A 21,782-nucleotide genomic window follows, 5' to 3' on the forward strand; every position below is an offset into this window, starting at 1 on the left:
CCCCCCCCCCCCCACTGAGCGAATTTGCGGCCGGCGCGCGATTTTCAAATTTTCGGGAGAAAAAAAGAAAAAAAAAAAAAATGTGCTCTACCACCCCCCCCCCCCCGCCTATTCAGCGGCTGGCTGAGTCGTTGCGATTTTTTGGGACCCCCTCAAACAAAATATTTGTCCTCTTAATACCCCCCCCCCCCCGTGTGCCCCCCGTGTGTGCCCCCCCCCCCCCCCGGGAAGAAATTCCTGGATCCGCCCCTGTACCATTACCGGAAACTGTCAGAACCAAAATTTACATCCTGAACTCCTGAGAGCTTGAAATGAGATACTTTTCATAATTATGTGTCTTGCGCATCATTCGCATCATTCGCATCGTGAGACGCAGGCGAGACAGCGTTTGGAGATTGTCTTATTTCTTTTCATTCACTGCATATTATTTCTCCTTTTCTACCATTCAGAATTTATTAGGATGATGTGGAAGAATTTTCGTTAGAATGATGATAGATTGCACTCGGTGAAGATGATGCACGCTATCCTCTACTCAAACAGCGACAACTTGTCCTTTTTATTCTTCTTGAGGACTCCTTGGGAGAGGGTTATATAATCGTCTCGTATCAGATTCCTTTATGTTCCGGTAATTTTGTTAGAGCTGTCACATTTTGGTTTGTATTGTTTTTTCTTTTTTTCAAAGAGTGGTTCGAATTTCCGTTCACTTTATTAATTTTCATTTTTGTCATTATATCCAGGGTGCCTTTCAAATGTCGGTGTACTCCTTCCAAGAATAGATATTGCATTTTTTCTCCTTCTGAAAGCCAACTATTAGTATTATTATGGTACCTTTGACATCATGATTTTGTTTATTCGTTTTTTAATTGTATCATAGTCATCGTGATTGTGGTTAGGATGGAGGTCGACTAACACCAAAGAATATCCATGTCTGAAAAGTGACATGGTACACAAGGGAGAAGAGGAATTTTAACTTTCTTAGTTCTTGATAGGCGGTAAAAGCACTTATCTTAAATAAATTACTTTAATAGTATTTTATGTGGAGGTACCGTAGGTCATTCATTTGACTCATTGAATGCTCCCCAGGGAGTGGAGATTGCGTACACAGTGTGTGCGGGCAAGTATTAAATCCAATAACCGGGGTAATAGTATACCTTTAAAGCGCTTAAAGACATTTGTATTAAGCGCTATATAAAAGCGGATTATTATTATTATTATTATTATTATTATTGAAGTGAGCTAAATGGTTTATTGAGCATACTGGAAACGGCAGCACGAGGGCTGAATTACATTCATTTTACAATAAAAGAACATGAAATGAAACACATAGCAATGTTTAAACAAAAATTACATAACGCTTGCGGGAATACATTCAAAGATAAAATTAATAGGATACAATATTATGACCAAAAAAACCCTCTCAATCTGGACATCTAGGAATAGAGCGATTCATCCGTATTATTTTCAAGTAATTATAATGTATTGTTTATGTTCATGTGTATGTATTATGTTTGTTTATACGATGATGAAACCAAACCAAACCAATCCAAGGCTTGAGAGTCCGGCACCAACGTCCTTTGAAAAGGCATTAATCCAACATTTGCCACTCTCTACCCAGGTGTAAATGAGTACCTGGCAAATAATATTGATGGATAATGATAATTGCAGGGCCCGCGGGAACAGCAGTATTGATACTGATGTTGCTACCCTAAGTTAACAAAATTATTATTATTATTATTATATGGCGATATCATTTACAGTAAAGTGGAGAAAATGAGTATATGTAAACATTGTATATTTAGTTTGGTGCAATTTATAAACATGCAATGTTCACTAAATAAAACTCTGCTAAATAATAATCTGTTAATAATACGACCCAGTTTGTATGTTGTCTCTGAAAAAATAATTTTCTAGTAGTTTTTAGAAATGAACATCCTTAATTCATGAAATGTATTTGCTGTAAAGAATTAATCATGTATTTAAAAAAAATCAGAAAGGTTACTCGCTTCGTTGACAAAATGGTAATGACAGAGAAGATGATGATGATGATGATGATGATGATGGTGTTGATGATGATGATGACGATGATGATGATGATGGTGTTGATGATGATGATGAAACTGACGATGATGATGATGATGATTATGACTGTCCACCTCAAAGTTTGCGATTCAAGCATTGTGATATATTTTTAGAAATATAATATAAACAATATCTAAAATCCATTGTAAATAGAATCAGGATGAACGGTAGTCCTACCGCTGAATGGGGATCTCCTTCAGAGTCCCTTCATTGCCCTTGGTGCGTATCAGGACAATTACCCCCTGGGCAATCACCCCCGGAAAATTACCCCCGGAAAACTACCCCCGAGGACAATTACCCCCCAAGGACAACTACCCCCGAGGACAACTACCCCCGAGGACAACTACCCCCCGAGGACAATTACCCCCGAGGAAAACTACCCCGGGGACAATTACCCCCCATGGACACTACTGGTATGGTGGATCAGTAGTTCGAGCGCTCGCCTCATGAACGGGAGGTCGTGGGTTCGAACCCTGGCCGAGTCATAGTACCAGGGAAAAAATACTGTAACAATTTCAGGGGCTACTTTTCAAGCTTGCTCGCATGAAAATAACACTTTTTAATTTGTTTTGCATTGGACTCTATGCACATTTTGTTGGGCTCTTTTATGACTTTCGGGGGCTCTTTTTAGCATTTCGGGGGCAGTTTCATAACTGAAGTGGCTACCCTGGGTAAATAAAACGTTATTATTATTATTATTATTATTACCCTCGAGGACAACTATCCCCCAGGAAAACTACCCCGAGGACAATTACCCCCCCCCCCCGAGGAAAACTACCCCCCCTTCGAGGACAACTCCCCCCTGAGGACAATAACCCCCGGAGGACAACTACTCCCAATGACAATCACCACCGATGAATTTATAACACGTATAACGCAAGCTTCTCTCCAAATTGCTATTTACAGAAAATTGCATAAACCTTCATTTTCTTTGTTATTTATGAAGTTCATTTCAGTCTTTTCAAATTATTCAATTCGATATGGGGGGGGGGGGGGGTGGGTGGAGGTTGCCCAATTCCCCTTTAGTTTTGCTACCGAGTAAAGAACAGAAATTACATTTCTTAGAAATTGAACAATACATTGCGCGCAGATGAGTACGCGTTACAGCCTCTCTCACCATCAATGGCACAACAAAGAAATTAGGATGTAAGATTTCCTTTATGCATCCTCTGTAACTTTTTAATCAGCTGATCGTGTATTTGTCTTTGCATGTATAATGGGCCCTCATCCATGCCATGATCCATAATTAAGGTTTTCTTCACGTTATCTATTTATTTCTGTTGTCATGCTGAACTTGCTGAAGTATAATATGTTTTCGTGTGCGTTAAATTATTTTGAGAAAAAAAATTGCCTTCAAGTTATACATGTATGTACGATGCCATGTCAAAAGAAAATAAATATCCGCTCAATGGTAATTCATCTCATTTGATTTTGTAACTCCAGCACAGCGTTTTTCAACCGGGGTGCCGCAAGAGAACGATTTGGAAAACGTTGATTTTGTAAAAAAAAATCAAATACCGGAAACGGTTAAAATATGTAAATACATGAGAAAATAAAATTTTGAAGATACTAAAGTGTCTTCCTTCCTCGCTCGCTGACAATATTTTGACAGCAAGGCAAATAAGGGCAACGAGAGGCCCGAATATCCTCATATTCGTGTATCAAGGTCATGACCGAATATATCACTTTTTATTTATGTACATTCGGCGGCAAAGTGCCCGCATACAGTACTTTAAATAGTTTCTAGTGTGTGGATTACAAACTAATTTTTTACCAGTTTGAAAATGTCTTCTCCTTTTTATTCTTAAATGTGCCCATACGTGTGTGCATAGCACTTGACGAGAGCCAGAGCAAAATTAATAGTCTGTAAAGACTTTGGGATTTGGAAGAAAATTTTCATTTCTTAAGAGGGTACCGTGACTAACAAAACATTAAAAGAACGCTGCTCCAGAGAAATGTATTTCTATGCATTTTGAAAAGCGCTGGATAATTACCTAAAACTTACATCCTTCGTGGAAATTAGCAACCGCACTGGCGTTGCATAAATTATAATAAAAGGGAAATGTGTAGTAATGACAGTAAAGACAACGTGCTATAGTATTTGAAAGAATATGGGTTCATGCAGGGGATCTTATGGGCTCGTAGCCATCTCTCAATGTGTCAGATCGTCTTTTGATATTGAATCCTGATTGTCCACGGGGGTAGTTGTACTCGGGGGGTAATTGTCATCGGGGGGGGGTGGGTTGTCCTCGGGGGGTAATTGTCCTCGGAGGTAATTGTCATCGGGGGTAGTTGTCATCGGGCGGTAATTGTCCTCGGGGGGTAATTGTCTTCGGGGGTAATTGTCCTCGGGGGGGGGGGGTAATTGTCCTCGGGGGGTAATTGTCCTCGGGGGTAGTTGTCCTCGGGGGGTAATATTCCAGGGGGTAATTGTCCTTTGAGGGTAGTTTTCCGGGGGGTAGTTTTCCGGGGGGTGATTGCCCAGGGGGTAATTGTCCTAGAACCCCCTTGGTGATATGATGGGCCCAACGGCAGATAATTGGGACTTTTAGATTTGCGTGGACTGATACGTGTGACGTCCATTCCAGGCAGTGCAGTAAAAGGACGTCGATCGTATCAATCCACGTTGTCGTAGTGCAAATCTAAAAGTCCCTAAAGTTATCCATTATCATAATTATACTTGTTTGCATTAGACATTTAGTAGAGGGATACATAGTTACACATAATATGTTATGGGACAAATGTGACAACTAAGTTTGCTGACTCTCGTGGAAATGAATACAATATTGTGGGAAATGAATTTACATAGCGGTGTTATTGAAGAACTTATATTATATAATTAATTTACTTTTAATCAATTTTTAATTCATTTCAGTTCATTTGGCATCATAAAAAAACATTCTAAGTCATAAATACAGAGTAAATAATAGGCCAGTACCTAAAGAAGAAACTTGTGCTTGTACATGAGACCCCTAACAAGGTAAACACAATATCAAATTAAAAAGCAAAATAAATAAAAATTACTAAGCGTATAATTATACGTATATTTAGAAGAAGAAAAAAGGGGAAAAAAGAGACCCACCATTAACTATCAGCAGGTATCACCAACGTATAAGCACACACCCACAATCACACAATACAAAAACGGGAGAATTCAGAATGAGAAAGAGAAGAAAAAGAATAGATGGAAATGAGAAAGAGGAGAAGGGGAAGAGATGAGAATGAGAAAGAGGAGAAGGGGAAGAGATGAGAATGAGAAAGAGGAGAAGGGAAGAGATGAGAATGAGAAAGAGGAGAAGGGGAAGTAATGAGAATGAGAAAGAGGAGAAGGGGGAAGAGATGAGAATGAGAAAGAGGAGAAGGGGAAGAGATGAGAATGAGAAAGAGGAGAAGGGGAACAGATGAGAATGAGAAAGAGAAGGGGAAGTGATGAGAATGAGAAAGAGGATAAGGGGAAGTGATGAGAATGAGAAAGAGGAGAAGGGGAAGTAATGAGAATGAGAAAGAGGAGAAGGGGGAAGAGATGAGAATGAGAAAGAGGAGAAGGGGAAGAGATGAGAATGAGAAAGAGGAGAAGGGGAACAGATGAGAATGAGAAAGAGAAGGGGAAGTGATGAGAATGAGAAAGAGGATAAGGGGAAGTGATGAGAATGAGAAAGAGGAGAAGGGGAAGAGATGAGAATGAGAAAGAGGAGAAGGGGAAGAGATGAGAATGAGAAAGAGGAGAAGGGGAAGAGATGAGAATGAGAAAGAGGAAAAGGGGAAGAGATGAGAATGAGAAAGAGGAGAAGGGGAAGTGATGAGAATGAGAAAGAGGAGAAGGGGAAGTGATGAGAATGAGAAAGAGGAGAAGGGGGAAGAGATGAGAATGAGAAAGAGGAGAAGGGGAAGAGATGGGAATGAGAAAGAGGAGAAGGGGAAGTGATGAGAATTAGAAAGAGGAGAAGGGGAAGTGATGAGAATGAGAAAGAGGAGAAGGGGAAGAGATGAGAATGAGAAAGAGGAGAAGGGGGAAGAGATGAGAATGAGAAAGAGGAGAAGGGGAAGAGATGGGAATGAGAAAGAGGAGAAGGGGAAGAGATGAGAATGAGAAAGAGGAGAAGGGGAAGAGATGGGAATGAGAAAGAGGAGAAGGGGAAGTGATGAGAATTAGAAAGAGGAGAAGGGGAAGTGATGAGAATGAGAAAGAGGAGAAGGGGAAGAGATGAGAATGAGAAAGAGGAGAAGGGGGAAGAGATGAGAATGAGAAAGAGGAGAAGGGGAAGAGATGAGAATGAGAAAGAGGAGAAGGGGAAGAGATGGGAATGAGAAAGAGGAGAAGGGGAGAGATGGGAATGAGAAAGAGGAGAAGGGGAAGTGATGAGAATTAGAAAGAGGAGAAGGGGAAGTGATGAGAATGAGAAAGAGGAGAAGGGGGAAGAGATGAGAATGAGAAAGAGGAGAAGGGGAAGAGATGGGAATGAGAAAGAGGAGAAGGGGAAGAGATGAGAATGAGAAAGAGGAGAAGGGGAAGAGATGGGAATGAGAAAGAGGAGAAGGGGAAGAGATGGGAATGAGAAAGAGGAGAAGGGGAAGAGATGGGAATGAGAAAGAGGAGAAGGGGAAGAGATGAGAATGAGAAAGAGGAGAAGGGGGAAGAGATGAGAATGAGAAAGAGGAGAAGGGGAAGAGATGAGAATGAGAAAGAGGAGAAGGGGAAGAGATGAGAATGAGAAAGAGGAGAAGGGGAAGAGATGGGAATGAGAAAGAGGAGAAGGGGAAGAGATGAGAATGAGAAAGAGGAGAAGGTGAAGAGATGAGAATGAGAAAGAGGAGAAGGGGAAGAGATGAGAATGAGAAAGAGAAGAAAAAGAAGAGATGGGAATGAGAAAGAGGAGAAGGGGAAGAGATGAGAATGAGAAAGAGAAGAAAAAGAAGAGATGGGAATGAGAAAGAGGAGAAGGGGAAGAGATGAGAATGAGAAAGAGGAGAAGGGGAAGAGATGAGAATGAGAAAGAGGAGAAGGGGAAGAGATGAGAATGAGAAAGATTGATTGACACGAATCTGTGATTAGAATCCAACTGAATCATTTTTTTGGAAAAAAAGCAGTAAGGAATTAGAAACCAGTGGACGGTTCTTTTTCTGTCTCAATGGACATTTGGACATCCTTTGTTGTCTACTGACAATACATAACTAATTAATGTTTTATAATTGATTTCGATTTTGATTGGTCTAGATGGCACTCTTGTTCATGCAACCAAGATATGTATAAATCTTATTAGTGGTCACTTTTGATGATACCTTCAAGTTTAAACAGTTTCGCAAGAAAATGTCGTTCAGCATCATTCGGGCTGTACAGAATAGTTAAAATTCTATTTTAAATATCGCTACCGCTGATCCCCTTATTCATACTTTTGCTGTGTACCATTTTGATTCATGCAATAGTTGGCTTTTTGGTTTCAAAAATTACAAGATTACAAGTTATTCAAACTCAGCAGCTCGACTCGTAACAAAGAAACAAAAGAAACATGAATCAATATCCCCAGACTTAAGAAATTTACATTGGCTACCTATCCAGTCCCGTATTACATTTCAAGAACTTTTATGATTAAACTTATCAATGTTGTCATCAGTTTGCTCCATCATATCTCACTGAAGTTCAAGATTGTATCAAAATCTCAAGCTCTCGTTTTCGGGTCCATATCTCGTTTCCTTTTTGAAAAAGAACACAACCATATTTCATAGGTCATGAATTTGATAACAATTATGCATGTTCAGCATAGCGACGTTCAGATAATTCAATTGTCAAATGTTATCTAAATGCCTTATTAACGGCACATCATACATGAAATCCATGATGCTAGTATACCCTAAGACACACTTTCATAAGACCCCCCCCCCCCCCAACTATGTAAAATTCATATTTGAAAGTAGGGCGTCCAGGTATATCCGCCTTCCTGAAAAGGGTTACGATGAAAAAAACAGATTTGATCGGGATGAATCTTTTTGGGATATTCTTTACTTTTTTTCCCTGTATAGGCACTGACACACAAATAAAATGTTTTTTGTTTAAATCCCTGTTTGAAATATATTTGGTCATCAATAAATGGATGTGGTTTTTACCGGGGTTTCATTTTCTATGTATTTGTTTGGTTAGCAGCTAAGAGTGTTATGGTGTATGTAGTAAAGAAAACTGTCATACAAAGTTCATTTATGCAAAAAAGAAGAAGAAAGAGATCTTGGAACAAGCCAACTCTTCACATCCCTCCTCCTCTCCCCCATCATTTTCTCTTTCCTCTCTCTTTATTTCCCTCTCTCTCTCGGAAAACAAGTATAGGTAATGAATATTGATTTCGACAACAATTCAGACATTTACGTTTACATAAACTATTTTGGATATATTTATTTTACGTTTCTCCAGTGTAAAGTTCAGCCTTGCAATAAGCATATATGCCAAACCAATCATATGCCAAACAAACCATTTGCCAAACAAAACATATGCCAATTAAACTCTTAGTCATAAAATCGAAGCCAGCATGTTGAAGTGATAATGAGGGAAGTATATCCGTCAAAAACAATGTGAAAACAAAACGTGATACATCTGAAACACTCATGCGGACCTTTTATTATTTACACAATATTTTGCTGTCTGCTGCCTCGAGATCACCTATTCAGTGAAGGATTAATCTTTTTTATGCAGACGGATTCTTCTACCATTCTTGACCAGAAGTGCGTTTCAAACTCAATTATGTGGGCATCAATCCATAATTATGTTGTTCCCAGTATTTAGGTCGTTAAATCTACTACTGAATGAGATGGAATGCCTAATATGAGGTTTTTTGTACCCTTTAAAAAGAGCACATAATAGGGGCACTGCAATTTAATTTCAAGGGATGGATTAGAGTTTTTATCGCTCACGACGGCTATCTAGATGTTCTGAATTGCCAAACTCGAGAGCGTACTGGGGTATGACTTTTGTCTCCCCTTAGCAATTCATCCAAGTAACAAATCCACGTAAGAGGCATTTTTAAAAATTCCAGGAAATTGGACGTTCTTTTACAGGAAACTTTTTGCAAACAAGTGGAAGCTGGCGGCTAGACATTACCAGCATATAGTCACGTGCTTTATATGTCTGTATAATACTCTTTGACATCACTGCACCCTTGCCACTCCTTGAAAGCAAGTCGACCAGAAGAGAGATCCAGAGAAATTTTGCTTTCTATCTTCAATTTTGCCGGATCTATCCCAATTTCTAAAGATGGTAAGTTGTTAGATCACGATTTCATTTATTTTCCATCCTGACATGTGTTGCTGTCGTCTACAGTAATTTAAGGCTTAAAATAATTTGGAGGTATTAATACACCTGTTTATCGAATTCCATTTATGTATATTTCTCTCCCGATCCCCTGTTCATTCTATTCACATACGATAATAATGATACAATATAAAGTAGAGGTGTCGTGGTCGTGTGGATATGTCACCGGACTGTGGGTGCCTGTATATGGAAATGGGAAGATTGTTCCAAAGGTATATGGTCCAGCAACTGCAAAAGATCTGCCCCTTAGAATAATGTATTGATTTTGGGTAAACAAAGTAATGCTTGATTGCTTGAACGGAGGGTTCGGGGTGGATGCATAATGGCTTCCCCATCCACTTTCCATACATTTGTTGTTGATTCGTTGGGCAAGTATCTGGTCAATAATCACTGCTGCAATAATGAAATAGATTAGTACAAATCACACTAAACTAGTATTATATGGTTGAATTAAATTAAAATTACAATTACTACGTGAACTAATTCAAGTAAAACATTTTTTTTTACAGTACTTTACTACAAATTTGGGTTTTTCACTAAAAAGTAAAGCGTTCCAAAGATTTTGTTGCATTCTCCATCATCGGGAAAGAGTTATCTCGGATTCCTTTCTAAATCCATCCGGTACTTTCGGGAGAAAGTCCCTGCAATATCGCCATCGCCTGAAGCCTGATAATTTTTTCCTTCCAAAAATCGATAGTCCCTCGATGTTAATCCAGTTTAAAATTAGGGGAGGGGATGGGGGGGGGGGGGTGAAGCGCCATTTTTACATGACTTGCTTAAACGAGGTTATCCCAGATAACCCTAAGTTTTTTGTATTGCTTTCTATGTAGTTGATAATGCAGAGAGGGAGAGAGAGAGAGAGAGAGAGAGAGAGAGCCTTCATCATTATCTAATGGTTTAGATTTGTGTAATATACTCTTGAAACCATTTCCTAGCATCTCAACCCTAAAAAAATAGCGCATCTTTATTTGCCGAAAAACATTATACTGAACTGGATATTAATAATAACTTTATATGATACTGGTTAAAGACAATGTGGTACCGGCAATGTAGTGATGCTATAATGTCGGGTATTCGTTGAAGAGTTATTCCAAAATGACATTCTAATAATTACATGGGTTGTTCTGTATTTATATGTATAAACGCAATAGACTGATTTTTTGTGATGTCTTTAACGTGACATAGCTTCTTCTCTCCCTGCAAACGAGAGAGAAAACAAGGTTATTAAAAGGGATCATGCGACAAATATGATTGTTATTCAAATCGATGCAGGGATTTTTTTCAATGAGCACTTTTTACAAATCTCAGCCATGCTTACTGAGTTGAGACGTTCCATTCAATTTAAAATACTCTTTAAAGAATAAACTTCTCCTAATCTGAAAGTGATCTTACAATGCAGTTTCAGAATTTGTTGCCCTTTGATTAAAGGTATAGACCAGTTCTGGTCATGCGATTGCATTGTGAAAGAAACGTTGTGGAATCGATCAGAAAAGGTTGATCATCTAGCATATAAGTATTGTTGTGTACTGCAAGGTTCTGGAATCATCAAAATGATAAGAAATTTGGCCCAGAAAGATGTATATGGGACTTCGCCAGGCGCGAAGGGGGGGGGGGGGTGTTTGGGGGGTTAAACCCCCCCCTTTGGTAATTTTTTGTGTGTAAACCCCCCCTAAAATTCTCTAAAACCCCCCCCCCCCTTTTTTTTTGGTTGACCTAAAAAAGCTGACCTTACCCCCCCCCAACGGAGCAAAATGTCAAATTTTCAAATTTCGAGACCAAAAAAAAAAGAAAAAAGTGACCTCTTACCCCCCCCCCCCGCTTATTCAGCGGCTGGCTGAGTCGTTGCGAAATTTTCGGCCCGACTTATAAATGTAAAACCCCCCCCCCCCCTTGAAAAAATCCTGCGTACGCGCCTGGACTACGCGATATATATCCAGTCCGGATAAATATAATAATTTACCATATATATCAATTATTAGTAGGCGGTTTCCCGGCAAAATTTGTATCATCAGTTGGAGCCTCGGGTTGTGGCGAGCTGGCGCGATCTTATGGCAAGCTGATTTTATCATTAAAACATATTTCTTGATATCAAGAAATAATTTTACGTTGTAAAGCAATGGTAATTCTTGATATCAAGAATTCGATTTCGTGATATCAAGAATCGATTTCGTGATATCAAGAAATATGTTTTAATGATAAAACGGCTCGCCATAAGATCGCGCCAGCTCGCCACAACTCGTGGCTCCAACTCGGCTAAGTGGGAGCCCTGCTTACGTCCTATTTTCGAAAGCTCAGTGACCTTAAAGTGACCGGGAATAAGTTGATCCGCGTTTAAGACTCATGGCTCAACCGTCGCTAAACTTCTTAAGGGGGAGCGGCGAATGCTTACGAACGTTGCGATTTTGGAATTCGCTACCTTTTCTGACGCATGTTGGCGAAAATCAAAGTTCGCCTCTGCGATGCCTCTACGGTCATCAGCCTAGCGAAATATCGGTTTCCGCATGTGCAAAATCGTACATGTCACCGTCCCTTTGATTTTCAGGATGGTTCTCCAGTCTCGGCTGAAATAACGTCCAGTCTGTAAACGGACGGAATAGTGTGTCGTGTACATGGGAAATAACAGAAAGGGAATATAAAAGGTCATTTTTCGGAAAAACAAACAATTATGAGGGAGAGATAAAGGAAAAGATGAAAGGATAAAACAAAGAGTAATATAAGAAATTAAGATAGAACAGGAATTGATAGAACGATAAAAGAAATGATTACATCTGGAAAGAAAGAAGAGGAAACGATAGAAGGATAACAGCACAGAATAACAGATCGAAAGAGGGATGAGAAAATGTTAGAATGATAGAAGAAAGGATAAAAGGTAACGAAGAGAAGCTTAGAGAAGGATACAAACAAAACAAAGAAATACAATTGGAACGGTATGCCCAAAGGAGTAACATGAATAGGGGTCACAGGACATCGCCTCACCGTCCCCAAAAATTAAAATGGTCTACAAAATAAGGAGGATAGGATTAGTGTGAGAGGAACGCGTCATCGTCCCCTTTCAACAGGTCCCTAATTATAAGACGGCATTACCACGGTAGAAGGCCGGTAATGAAAAAAAAAAGGGGGGGGGGACCTCTGTAGTCAGACCTGACGAGACCACAAAATAACACTTTAAAGTCCTGGATCTACAGGGAACTGCTCCTATTTTTCCTGAATTTAATTGATAGGGTCGAACAATGAAGTTTTTTAGTTGATCACGGAAGCGATGCGGACAGGCTTCGGCGGGCGTACTATAATAGTTAGGCATGGGTTTAGATAACTTTCTAAGCTTAACGAGTAATTTTTTAATGAATATTTGTTGACTTAAGTCTGGAAATGTCCCTTTTCTTTTTTGATAAGAGCAAGTTCCCTTTCCCTTAAATGCCCCTTCTCACACGTCTGCCAAATGCCTTTATCAAAATCTAATAGTTGCCCTTTTTATTTCGACAAGTGCCCATTTTCCTTTGTAATACGTGCCCCTTTCCATTCTAACAAGTGCCCCTATTCATCTTAGATGAGTGCCCTTTTTCAGGTACAAGAAATACCTCTAATTGCTTCTTTTCAAATACGAGAGGTGTCCCTTTCATATTGATAGTTTAAAGTGCCTCTTTTCATCTCCGGTGAGTGCCCTTATTACAATTTGAGAGGTGCTCCTTCGACTTTGTAATAAATGCCCCTTTTCACCTTTGATAAGTGCCTCTTTTATTTTGACACGTGCCCCTATCCTTTCTAATTAGTGCCATTTTCCTTTTAATAATTGCCCCTTTTACTTTGTAAAAAGTGTCCCTTTCCGTCCGCATGAGTGCCTTTCTTCATTTCTGGTAAGTGCCCCTTATCAGGTGCTAGCAGTGCCCCATTGTCACCTTTGATAATCACGATTTTTACCTTGACACGTTCTCCTTTTCTTTTTTAATTAGTGTCCTTTTAACATTGGCCCCTTTACGTTTCACTATAAAATATGCTCCTAATTTAAAGCGACTATATGATCAACTTTTTTCTTCAAGTTCACCCAAAGCTCGCTGCATTTTGCTTGCTCGCATTTTGTTTTAATAAATTTTGTTTCTTATTAAATACGTTGTCAGTCTTTCATGATTAGGATCGTTTTACCTCTTTATAAGATGTATTTTTTCGCAGTACGACATCGCAAATATTTTTTGTTTTGCTTGCTCTCTTCGCTCGCTCGCAATTAAATATTAAGACCATCACACTGCTAAGTATGATACTTAAGCAGTATCTTGGACCATGTAAAGAGATAAACAAACTATGAAATCATCCCTGATAATCTAATCACAATGTAGGGGGTATATTAAAGGGCCTACCCATTTATAGAATAGCTATATTTTCGCTTTGAGGTTGTAAGTGATCTTTTCTTTTCTCTCCAGAAAGTGCCCCTTTTTGTTGGTGTATAATAAGTCACTGAAGCAAAATACGACATTTCACTATCTGGATTCCTCATTGCTAACAATGTTCTTTTAATTTCGTTTTTTTCTTCTTTCATTACAGGCAGCCAAAATCATATTTACCGAACAGCAGATAGCAGGTACGAAATTCCGAATCTTTCAATTTTTAAAATGGGAGACGAAAGATATAACAAGAGGGTATTATAAAACAATGTTAAAACACGATATTAGTATTGCGGTACAATGTTAGCTCTCGAAGAGCATCAAAATAAAATAAGATCATTAAAGATGTGAAATAATAGCTGGTCTTCTAGGATAAAAAACAATTCCCGTTAACATGAGAGGATATCAGTTGGTTGGTTGGTTAGTTTGTTTGTAATACTTGAATGCTAAGAAAGCATGGGTGCTTGTAAGTAAGCAACCAGGGGACCGACGGCTTTCAATCCTCTCCGAGGGACTTGGTAATGAGGATTAATGCCTTACTAAAAGGCACTAGCGCATAGACTTGGTTTCGATCACGGGACCTCCCGGTTTCGAGACCACTGCTCCACCACTGAGACATCACGTCTGCTTGCAATTTGAAGATTGCAATATTGAAGAAATCAAGCAAAATAACGCTAATGATGAAAAACAAATTCTTATTCACTTCAATAATTTATAGTCATGTGAAAGTATTTGCTTTTAAGAGGAACGACTTTGCTTTTATTAGCAATTGCAAGTCCTTTGCTAGTTTATATATGATATATATATATATATATATATATATATATATATATATATATATATATATATATGTATGTATATGTGTGTACATTACTCGATGTTTCCTACAAACATCTCCTGCTTCTTTCCTCCCCTCTCTCACTCACACCATATCTCCACTTTATTTTGTTATTACCTCTTTTTTAAATAGAATTCAAGAAAAAATTCGAGGCCCTTGACAAGAAAAGCGATGGCACCTTCCCTACTAGGCACTTGAAGTATGCGATGGAATCAGTGGGTCATGTCCTTACTGAGGATGAGCTTGACAAGTCTAGAGCTGATGGTGAGTTTATGGTGAAGACTTATGAAATGATAACGAAAGATGAAACTGACCACAACACGTAAATTGAATTAATAATCTATGACTTGAAGCATAATTAATGTCAAATATATATGTATAAATCAATAGCTTGCTTGAACGTCTGTGTATGAAGTATTACCAAGAGGTCATCAGGTCAACAATAATTACAGTGAAAGGTGAAACTAATTTCTTTTTAAAGTGGTAGTACACAATTCTATTTTCTATGGTGGAATGGGAGCTTCGTTTCAACAAAAGGTACATGAAAGTGCTTACTTTTTATCACCTTAAGATGTCTCCACTCATTAGGCATTTATTTTAGTGAATTATCGGATCTAATCTTCGTGCATTGAAATCGAGACGTAATAATGCAAGATGAATCACTGTTCGAAAAGGACTTTTGTGTGGGACCTAAATAACCCTTTTTCCTTCATTCGGCTAGACGGAACTATGACATTTCCTGAGTTTTTGGAGATTATAGCAGGTAAGGTGAGGTCGAACAGGAGGACAGCAATGTCACAATACCGCACAGCTTTCAAAGCCTTGGACAAGGATGGCAACAACCTTCTCTGGTAAGTTGGACAGTGATAGGTTAGTTGGACAGTGATAGGGTAGTTGGACAGTGATAGGGTAGTTGGACAGTGATAGGGTGGTTGGACAGTGATAGGGTAGTTGAACAGTGATAGGGTAGTTGAACAGTGATAGGGTAGTTGGACAGTGATAGGGTAGTTGGACAGTGATAGGGTAGTTGAACAGTGGTAGGGTAGTTGGACAGTGATAGGGTAGTTGGACAGTGATAGGGTAGTTGGACAGTGATAGGGTAGTTGAACAGTGATAGGGTAGTTGGACAGTGATAGGGTAGTTGAACAGTGATAGGGTAGTTGAACAGTGATAGGGTAGTTGAACAGTGATAGGGTAGTTGGACAGTGATAGGGTGGTAGGACCAGGCGCGGATCCAGGATTTCTTAGGGGGGGCCCAAATTTGAAATTATGCGAGCCAAATATTGGTACGTAATGGTGACCAACAGTGACGTGATGCGGGGGGGGGGGTCGGTCGGTGCAGGGAGGGGCGAATTTCCCCCTCCCTCCTCCGCGAAACGCGGAAGCTTTGACGTTTCATTTAATTATTAGAAAAAGAAGACGGTTCGTTGTACCGTTCTCGAAAATAAATCTCGTCTGAATTTAGTTTTTCCCCTCTCGCGCGAAGCGCGGACAATTTTAGGATTTATTAAATTATTAGAGAAAGAAAACGATTCGTTGTAGAGTTCTCAACTCTAAATTCTCGTCTGAATTCAGGTTCCCCCCTATCGTGCGAAGCGCGGAAGCTTTTAAGTTTCCTTAAATCAGTAGAGAAACAAAACAATTCGTTGTACCGTTTTCGAAAATAATCCTCGTCTGAATTTAGACTCTCCCCCCCCCCCCTCTTTAAAGTTTCATAAGATTATGAGAGTAAGAAGACGATTGGCTGAACAGTTCTCGACTCTTAATCCTCGTCTGAATTTAGTTTACCCCCTCCCCCTCCTGCGCGATTCGCGGAAGCTTTGACGTTTCATTAAACTATTGGAGAAAGAAGGCGATTCGTTGTACCGTTCTCGACTCTTAATCCTCGTCTGAATTCAGGTCCCCCCCCCCTCCCGCGCGAAGCGCTGAAGCTTTAAAGTTTCATAAGATTATGAGAGAAAAAAGACGATTTGCTGTTCAGTTCTCGACTCTTAATCCTCGTCTGAATTCAGGTTCCCCCCCTCCCGCGCGAAGCGCGGAAGCTTTTAATTTTCATTAAATCATTAGAGAAAGAAGACGATTTCGTTGTACCGCTCTCGAAAATAATCCTCGTCGGAATTAAGTTCCCCCCCTCCATCCCGTGCGAAGCGCGGAAGCTTTTACGTTTTATTAAATCATAAAAGATTGGTATTACCGTTCTCGCCTCTGAATGCTTGTCTGAATTCAGGTTCCCCCTCCCGCGCAAAGCGCGGAAGCTTCACGTTTCATAAGATTATGAGAGAAAAAAGACGATTCGCTGTACCGTTCTCGATTGTTAATCCTTGTCTGGAGCGGCGGCGAAGCCGGCCCCGGAAGCTCAGAGCTTTTAGGCGTTTAATTAAGGTCATATGAGCATATTTTTTTTTGTATACCTTATTATTTCGTGACACTGGCAGGTAACTATTTGGCGTTGGGTCCAGGGGTCGGAGCCCCCCAAAATCAGGGGTTTTAGGCATTAAATTACCGTCAAATGAGCATCTAAGGACCCGCCGTAGGGCCCTTGGTGGGATCCAGGGGGCAGAGCCCACGGAAGCTTAGGGGTTTTAGGCATTTAATCACGGTCAGATGAGCATATTTTGATGCCTCATTATTTGTTAACACTGGCAGTTAACTATTCTTTCTTTCTTGCTCTCATTCTATTTTATTTCTCTTTAATATACTTTTTCAAAAAAAAGTGGGGGGGGGGGGGGGAGAGCTCGAGGCTCCCGATCCCCACCGTACCTCGGGCCCTGACATGAAGGAATCTCAAGAATCATATTTCTTGCCTGGCTGCAAATTTCGGAATTTGTCATTTTCCAACAAACACATACAAACGTATAATTTACTAAAAAGTGAGGAAAAATCTCGGAAATGATGTCATTTCAGCATTATTTGTAATCCACCGTTGTGGAATTAGAAATAAACCACGTTTGAATTTGATTTCCACTAACTCCCCCCCCCCTCCCTATCAGTACGCCAGTATCTCCTCTTTTCCTTTCCCTTTCCTTCCTTCTCTCTTATTTGTTTTATGGGGGGGGGGCAACAGCCTGGGAGGCAAAGCCCTTTCGGCCCCCCCGATCTCCTTCTTCCCCTTTTCTTTTCTTCTTCCTATTCTTTCTTTTCCTTTCTCTCCTCTTTCCCTTTCGCTTCTTTTCCTTTTTTCTCTTTTTTTTTTTTTTTGCGGGGGGGGGGGGGGGGCAAGGCCCGCTCGCCCCCCCTGGATCCGCGCCTGGGTAGGACAGTGATAGGGTAGTTGAACAGTGATAGGGTAGTTGGACATTGATAGGGTATAGTTGGACAGTGTTAGGGTAGTTAGACAGTGGTAGGGTAGTTGGACAGTGATAGGGTAGTTGGACAGTGATAGGGTAGTTGGACAGTGATAGGGTAGTTGGACAATGATAGGGTAGTCTTAAGGAGTGAAAGGGGTAAGAAGGGATGCTCGCCCCGGTGGTCTCATTCATGCAGAAATACTGTAAGCATGTGTGACTACAGGTATTCCAGACACCCCCTAAAGGATGATTTCTTCTGAAGGCAAAAATACACCCTAAATGAGGATTTCGCGTTGTTTTTCTTCTCAAGAATTCACATCCTAAACGGGTATTTAAAGAAGTGTACTCCTAAACAAGTATTGTAAACTAATTATTATAGTCCAATTGATCATTTTATAGTGCGATAGGGATTTAGCGCCTCAATACTGGATCATTATTCATTACATTATAAAAGATTATTCGATGATTTTAGTCAATGACTTAATCCAAATTTGTAGAAAGTGAACTCAAATAATTGTTATTTGTTAATTATTTGCATGCAGTGCTGACGAGCTGCGTCAAGCGATGTTAAGCATTGATCGACCGATGTCGGAGGAAGAAATCAACGCAATGATCGACAAAGCCGACTTTACTAATGATGGTAAAGTCGACTTAATAGGTGAGTGCATTGAATGGATGATGTCAGTGGCATAGTGTAATCAACCCATTGAAGGGGAACTGGAATGATATGGGGATGGGCACCGATCTTACTCGTAAAATGAAATACGAATTTGAAAGGCTGCTGCTCAGAGGAAGAGTATGGGAGGGGGTCCAGGAGTCTTCTTGTCTCGTCCCTTTCCCCCCCCCCGTTTCAAAACCTCACAGCCAGCTGACAGTATACACCGATTCTTATATGAAACCTCCATAATTGGTCCCAAACATTTATTTTCACATTATGACCAGTAGTCGACTTTTACCTATAATTACCATTCGGCGTCATTTTTGTCTCGCCTGCGAAATGGAGCGAGACATAGGCGTCACTATATCCGGCGTCGGTGTATTTGTTGTCGTCGTTGTTGTCGTCGTTCGTGTTGTTGTCGTCAACACTCATGCTGTATTCGCAATAAATTTGTATAGCTACGAGGTATGATCACTAAATTCAAACCCCAGGTACATGGGTCAAATCAGACCGAGGTCAAATAGTCAAAAGGTCAATCAATTTTTTATGAAAAGCACTGTACACACACTAATGATTGAATAACACTTCGATGATGAGGTCGAAGGTTCAAGGGCATCTTAGGCAAATGAACGATGATCCACTACAATTTCACCAAACTTGATATGTACCTAAGTAGACTTTATGAACAACGCACAATCTCAAGATGATTTCGGATCGCCAGGTCAACAGTTATGTCATGTGAGAAACATTCTACTTGAGAGATATTCAATCAGAGGCAGAGGCATAATTCTCAACGGCGCGGCGTGTGCAGTTGAATATTTTTCTAGTCTGTTTTTTTATATTTTTTTTACCATAGTTTTTTTTTAGATCGTATTAGCAGCATTCTTAAATAGAGATTTCTCATTTTCCAAGGATAAAGTCTATGCAACATTACCATTACCGGAAACTGTCAGAACCAAAATTAACATCCTAAACTCCTGAAAGCTTGAAATGAGATACTTTTCATAATTATGTGTAATGTGTTATCATTCGCATCGTGACATGCAGGCGAGACAACGTTTGGAGATTTCCTTATTTCTTTTCATTCACTACATATTATTTCTCCTTTTCTACCATTCAGAATTCATTAAGATGATGATGAATTTTTGTTAGGATGATGATGGATTTGTACTCGGTGAAGATGATGAACGCTATCCTCTACTTCAGCAGCGACAACTTGTCCCTTTTATACTTCTTGAGGACTCTTCGGGAAAGGGTGATACAATCGTCTCGTATCAGATTTCATTATGTTCCGGCAATTTTGTTTGAGCTGTCACTTTTTGAAAAAGAGTGGTTCGAAATTCCATTCACTTTATTTCTTTACATTTTTGTCATAATACCCAGGGTGCCTTTCAAATGTGAGTGTACTCCTTCCAAGAATAAATGTTGCGTTTTTTCTTCTTCTGAAAGCCAACTATTAGTATTTCATTATATGATACCTTTGACATCATGATTTTTGTATTTGTTTTTCATTTTTATCATAGTCATCGTGATTGTGGTTAGGATGGAGGTCGACTAACACCAAAGAATATCCATGTCTGAAAAGTGACATGGTACACAAGGGAGAAGAGGAATTTTAACTTTCTTAATTCTTGATAGGCGGTAAAAGCACTTATCTTAAATAAATTACTTTAATAGTATTTTATGTGGAGGTACCGTAGGTCATTCAATTGACTCATTGAATGCTCCCCAGGGAGTGGAGATTGCGTACTCAGTGCATGCGGTTAAGTACTTAGAGACATTTGTATTAAGCGCTATATAAAAGCGGACTATTATTATTATTATTATTGAATTAAACTGAATGGGTTATTGAGCATACTGGAAAACGGCAGCACGAGGGCTGAATTACTTTCATTTTACATGAATAAGAGCACATGAAGCACATCGCAATGTTTAAACAGATATTACATAACGCTTGCGAGAATACCTTCAAAGATAAAATTAATAGGATAAAATATTATGACAAAAAAACCCCTCTCAATCTGGACATCTAGGAAGATTTCGGAATAGAGCTATTCATCCGTATTATTTTCAAGTAATTATAATTTATTTGTTTATGTTCACGTGTATGTATTATGTTTGTTTATACGATGATGAAACCAAACCAAACCAAACCAAACCAAGGGTTGAGAGTCCGGCACCAACGTCCTTTGAAAAAAGGCATTAATCCACATTTGCCACTCTCCACCCAGGTGTAAATGGGTACCTGGCAAATAATATTGATGGATAATGATAATTGCAGGGCCCGCGGGAGCAGCAGTATTGATACTGGTATTGCTACCCTTAGTTAACAAAATTATTATTATTATTATTATTATTATTATTATTATTATTATTATTATTATTATTATATGGTGATATCACTTACAGTAAAGTGGAGAAAATGGGTATATGTAAACAATTGTATATTTAGTTTGGTGCAATTTATAACCATGCAATGTTCACTAAATAAAACTCTGTTATTAATACAACCCAGTTTGTATGTTGTCTTTGAAAAGTAATTTTCTAGTAGTTTTTGGAAATGAATACCGTTAATTCATGGAATTTATTTGCTAAAGAATGAATCATGTATTAAACAAAATAAATCAAAAACGTTACTCGCTTCGTTGAAAAAATGGTGATGACAAATATAATGATGATGATGATGTTGATAATAATGATGATGAAGATGATGATGATGATGTTCATGACGATGATGATGATTATGATTATGACTGTCCACATCATGGTTCGCGATTCAAGCATTGTGATAGATTGTAACAAATATAATATAGATATTTACATAATATCCATTGTAAATAGAATCGGGCTGAACGATAGTCCTACCGCTGAATAGTGATGTCCGTCAGAGTCCCTTCATCGCCCTTGACGATAATGATGGGCCCAGCTGCAGATAACGTTAACCATTGTCATTATTATACATGTTTGCATTAGACATTCACATGAATATATAGTTACACATAATATGTTATGAGACAAATGAGACAACTTTGATGACTCTCGTGGAAATGAATTATATAATCAATTTACTTTTAATCATAACTCAGTCCAATTCAGTTCATTTGGCATCATAAAAACATTCCAAGTCATCAATACAAAATAAATAATAGGCCGGTACCTCTAAGAAGAAACTTGTGCGTGTACATGAGGCCCCAAACAAGGTCAACACAATATTAAATTAAAAAGCAAAATAAATTAAAAATTACTAAGC

General features: G+C 39.2%; 1 protein-coding gene across 1 annotated transcript; it reads left to right on the plus strand.

Annotated features, from left to right (window-relative positions):
• The first annotated feature begins 9,119 nt into the window (after window positions 1-9,119).
• LOC762878 (calcium-binding protein SPEC 2D) lies at window positions 9,120-20,867 on the plus strand. Its single transcript, XM_030983756.1, has 6 exons — window positions 9,120-9,319; window positions 13,910-13,946; window positions 14,720-14,851; window positions 15,309-15,438; window positions 18,417-18,532; window positions 19,653-20,867. Exons 1-6 carry the CDS (start codon window positions 9,317-9,319, stop codon window positions 19,682-19,684), a joined length of 450 nt encoding a protein of 149 aa, XP_030839616.1. The 5' UTR covers window positions 9,120-9,316; the 3' UTR covers window positions 19,685-20,867.
• Window positions 20,868-21,782: the final 915 nt, after the last annotated feature.

This window comes from Strongylocentrotus purpuratus, unplaced genomic scaffold (genome assembly GCF_000002235.5).
Source record: "Strongylocentrotus purpuratus isolate Spur 01 unplaced genomic scaffold, Spur_5.0 spur5_contig_831, whole genome shotgun sequence".
NCBI lineage: Eukaryota > Metazoa > Echinodermata > Echinoidea > Camarodonta > Strongylocentrotidae > Strongylocentrotus > Strongylocentrotus purpuratus.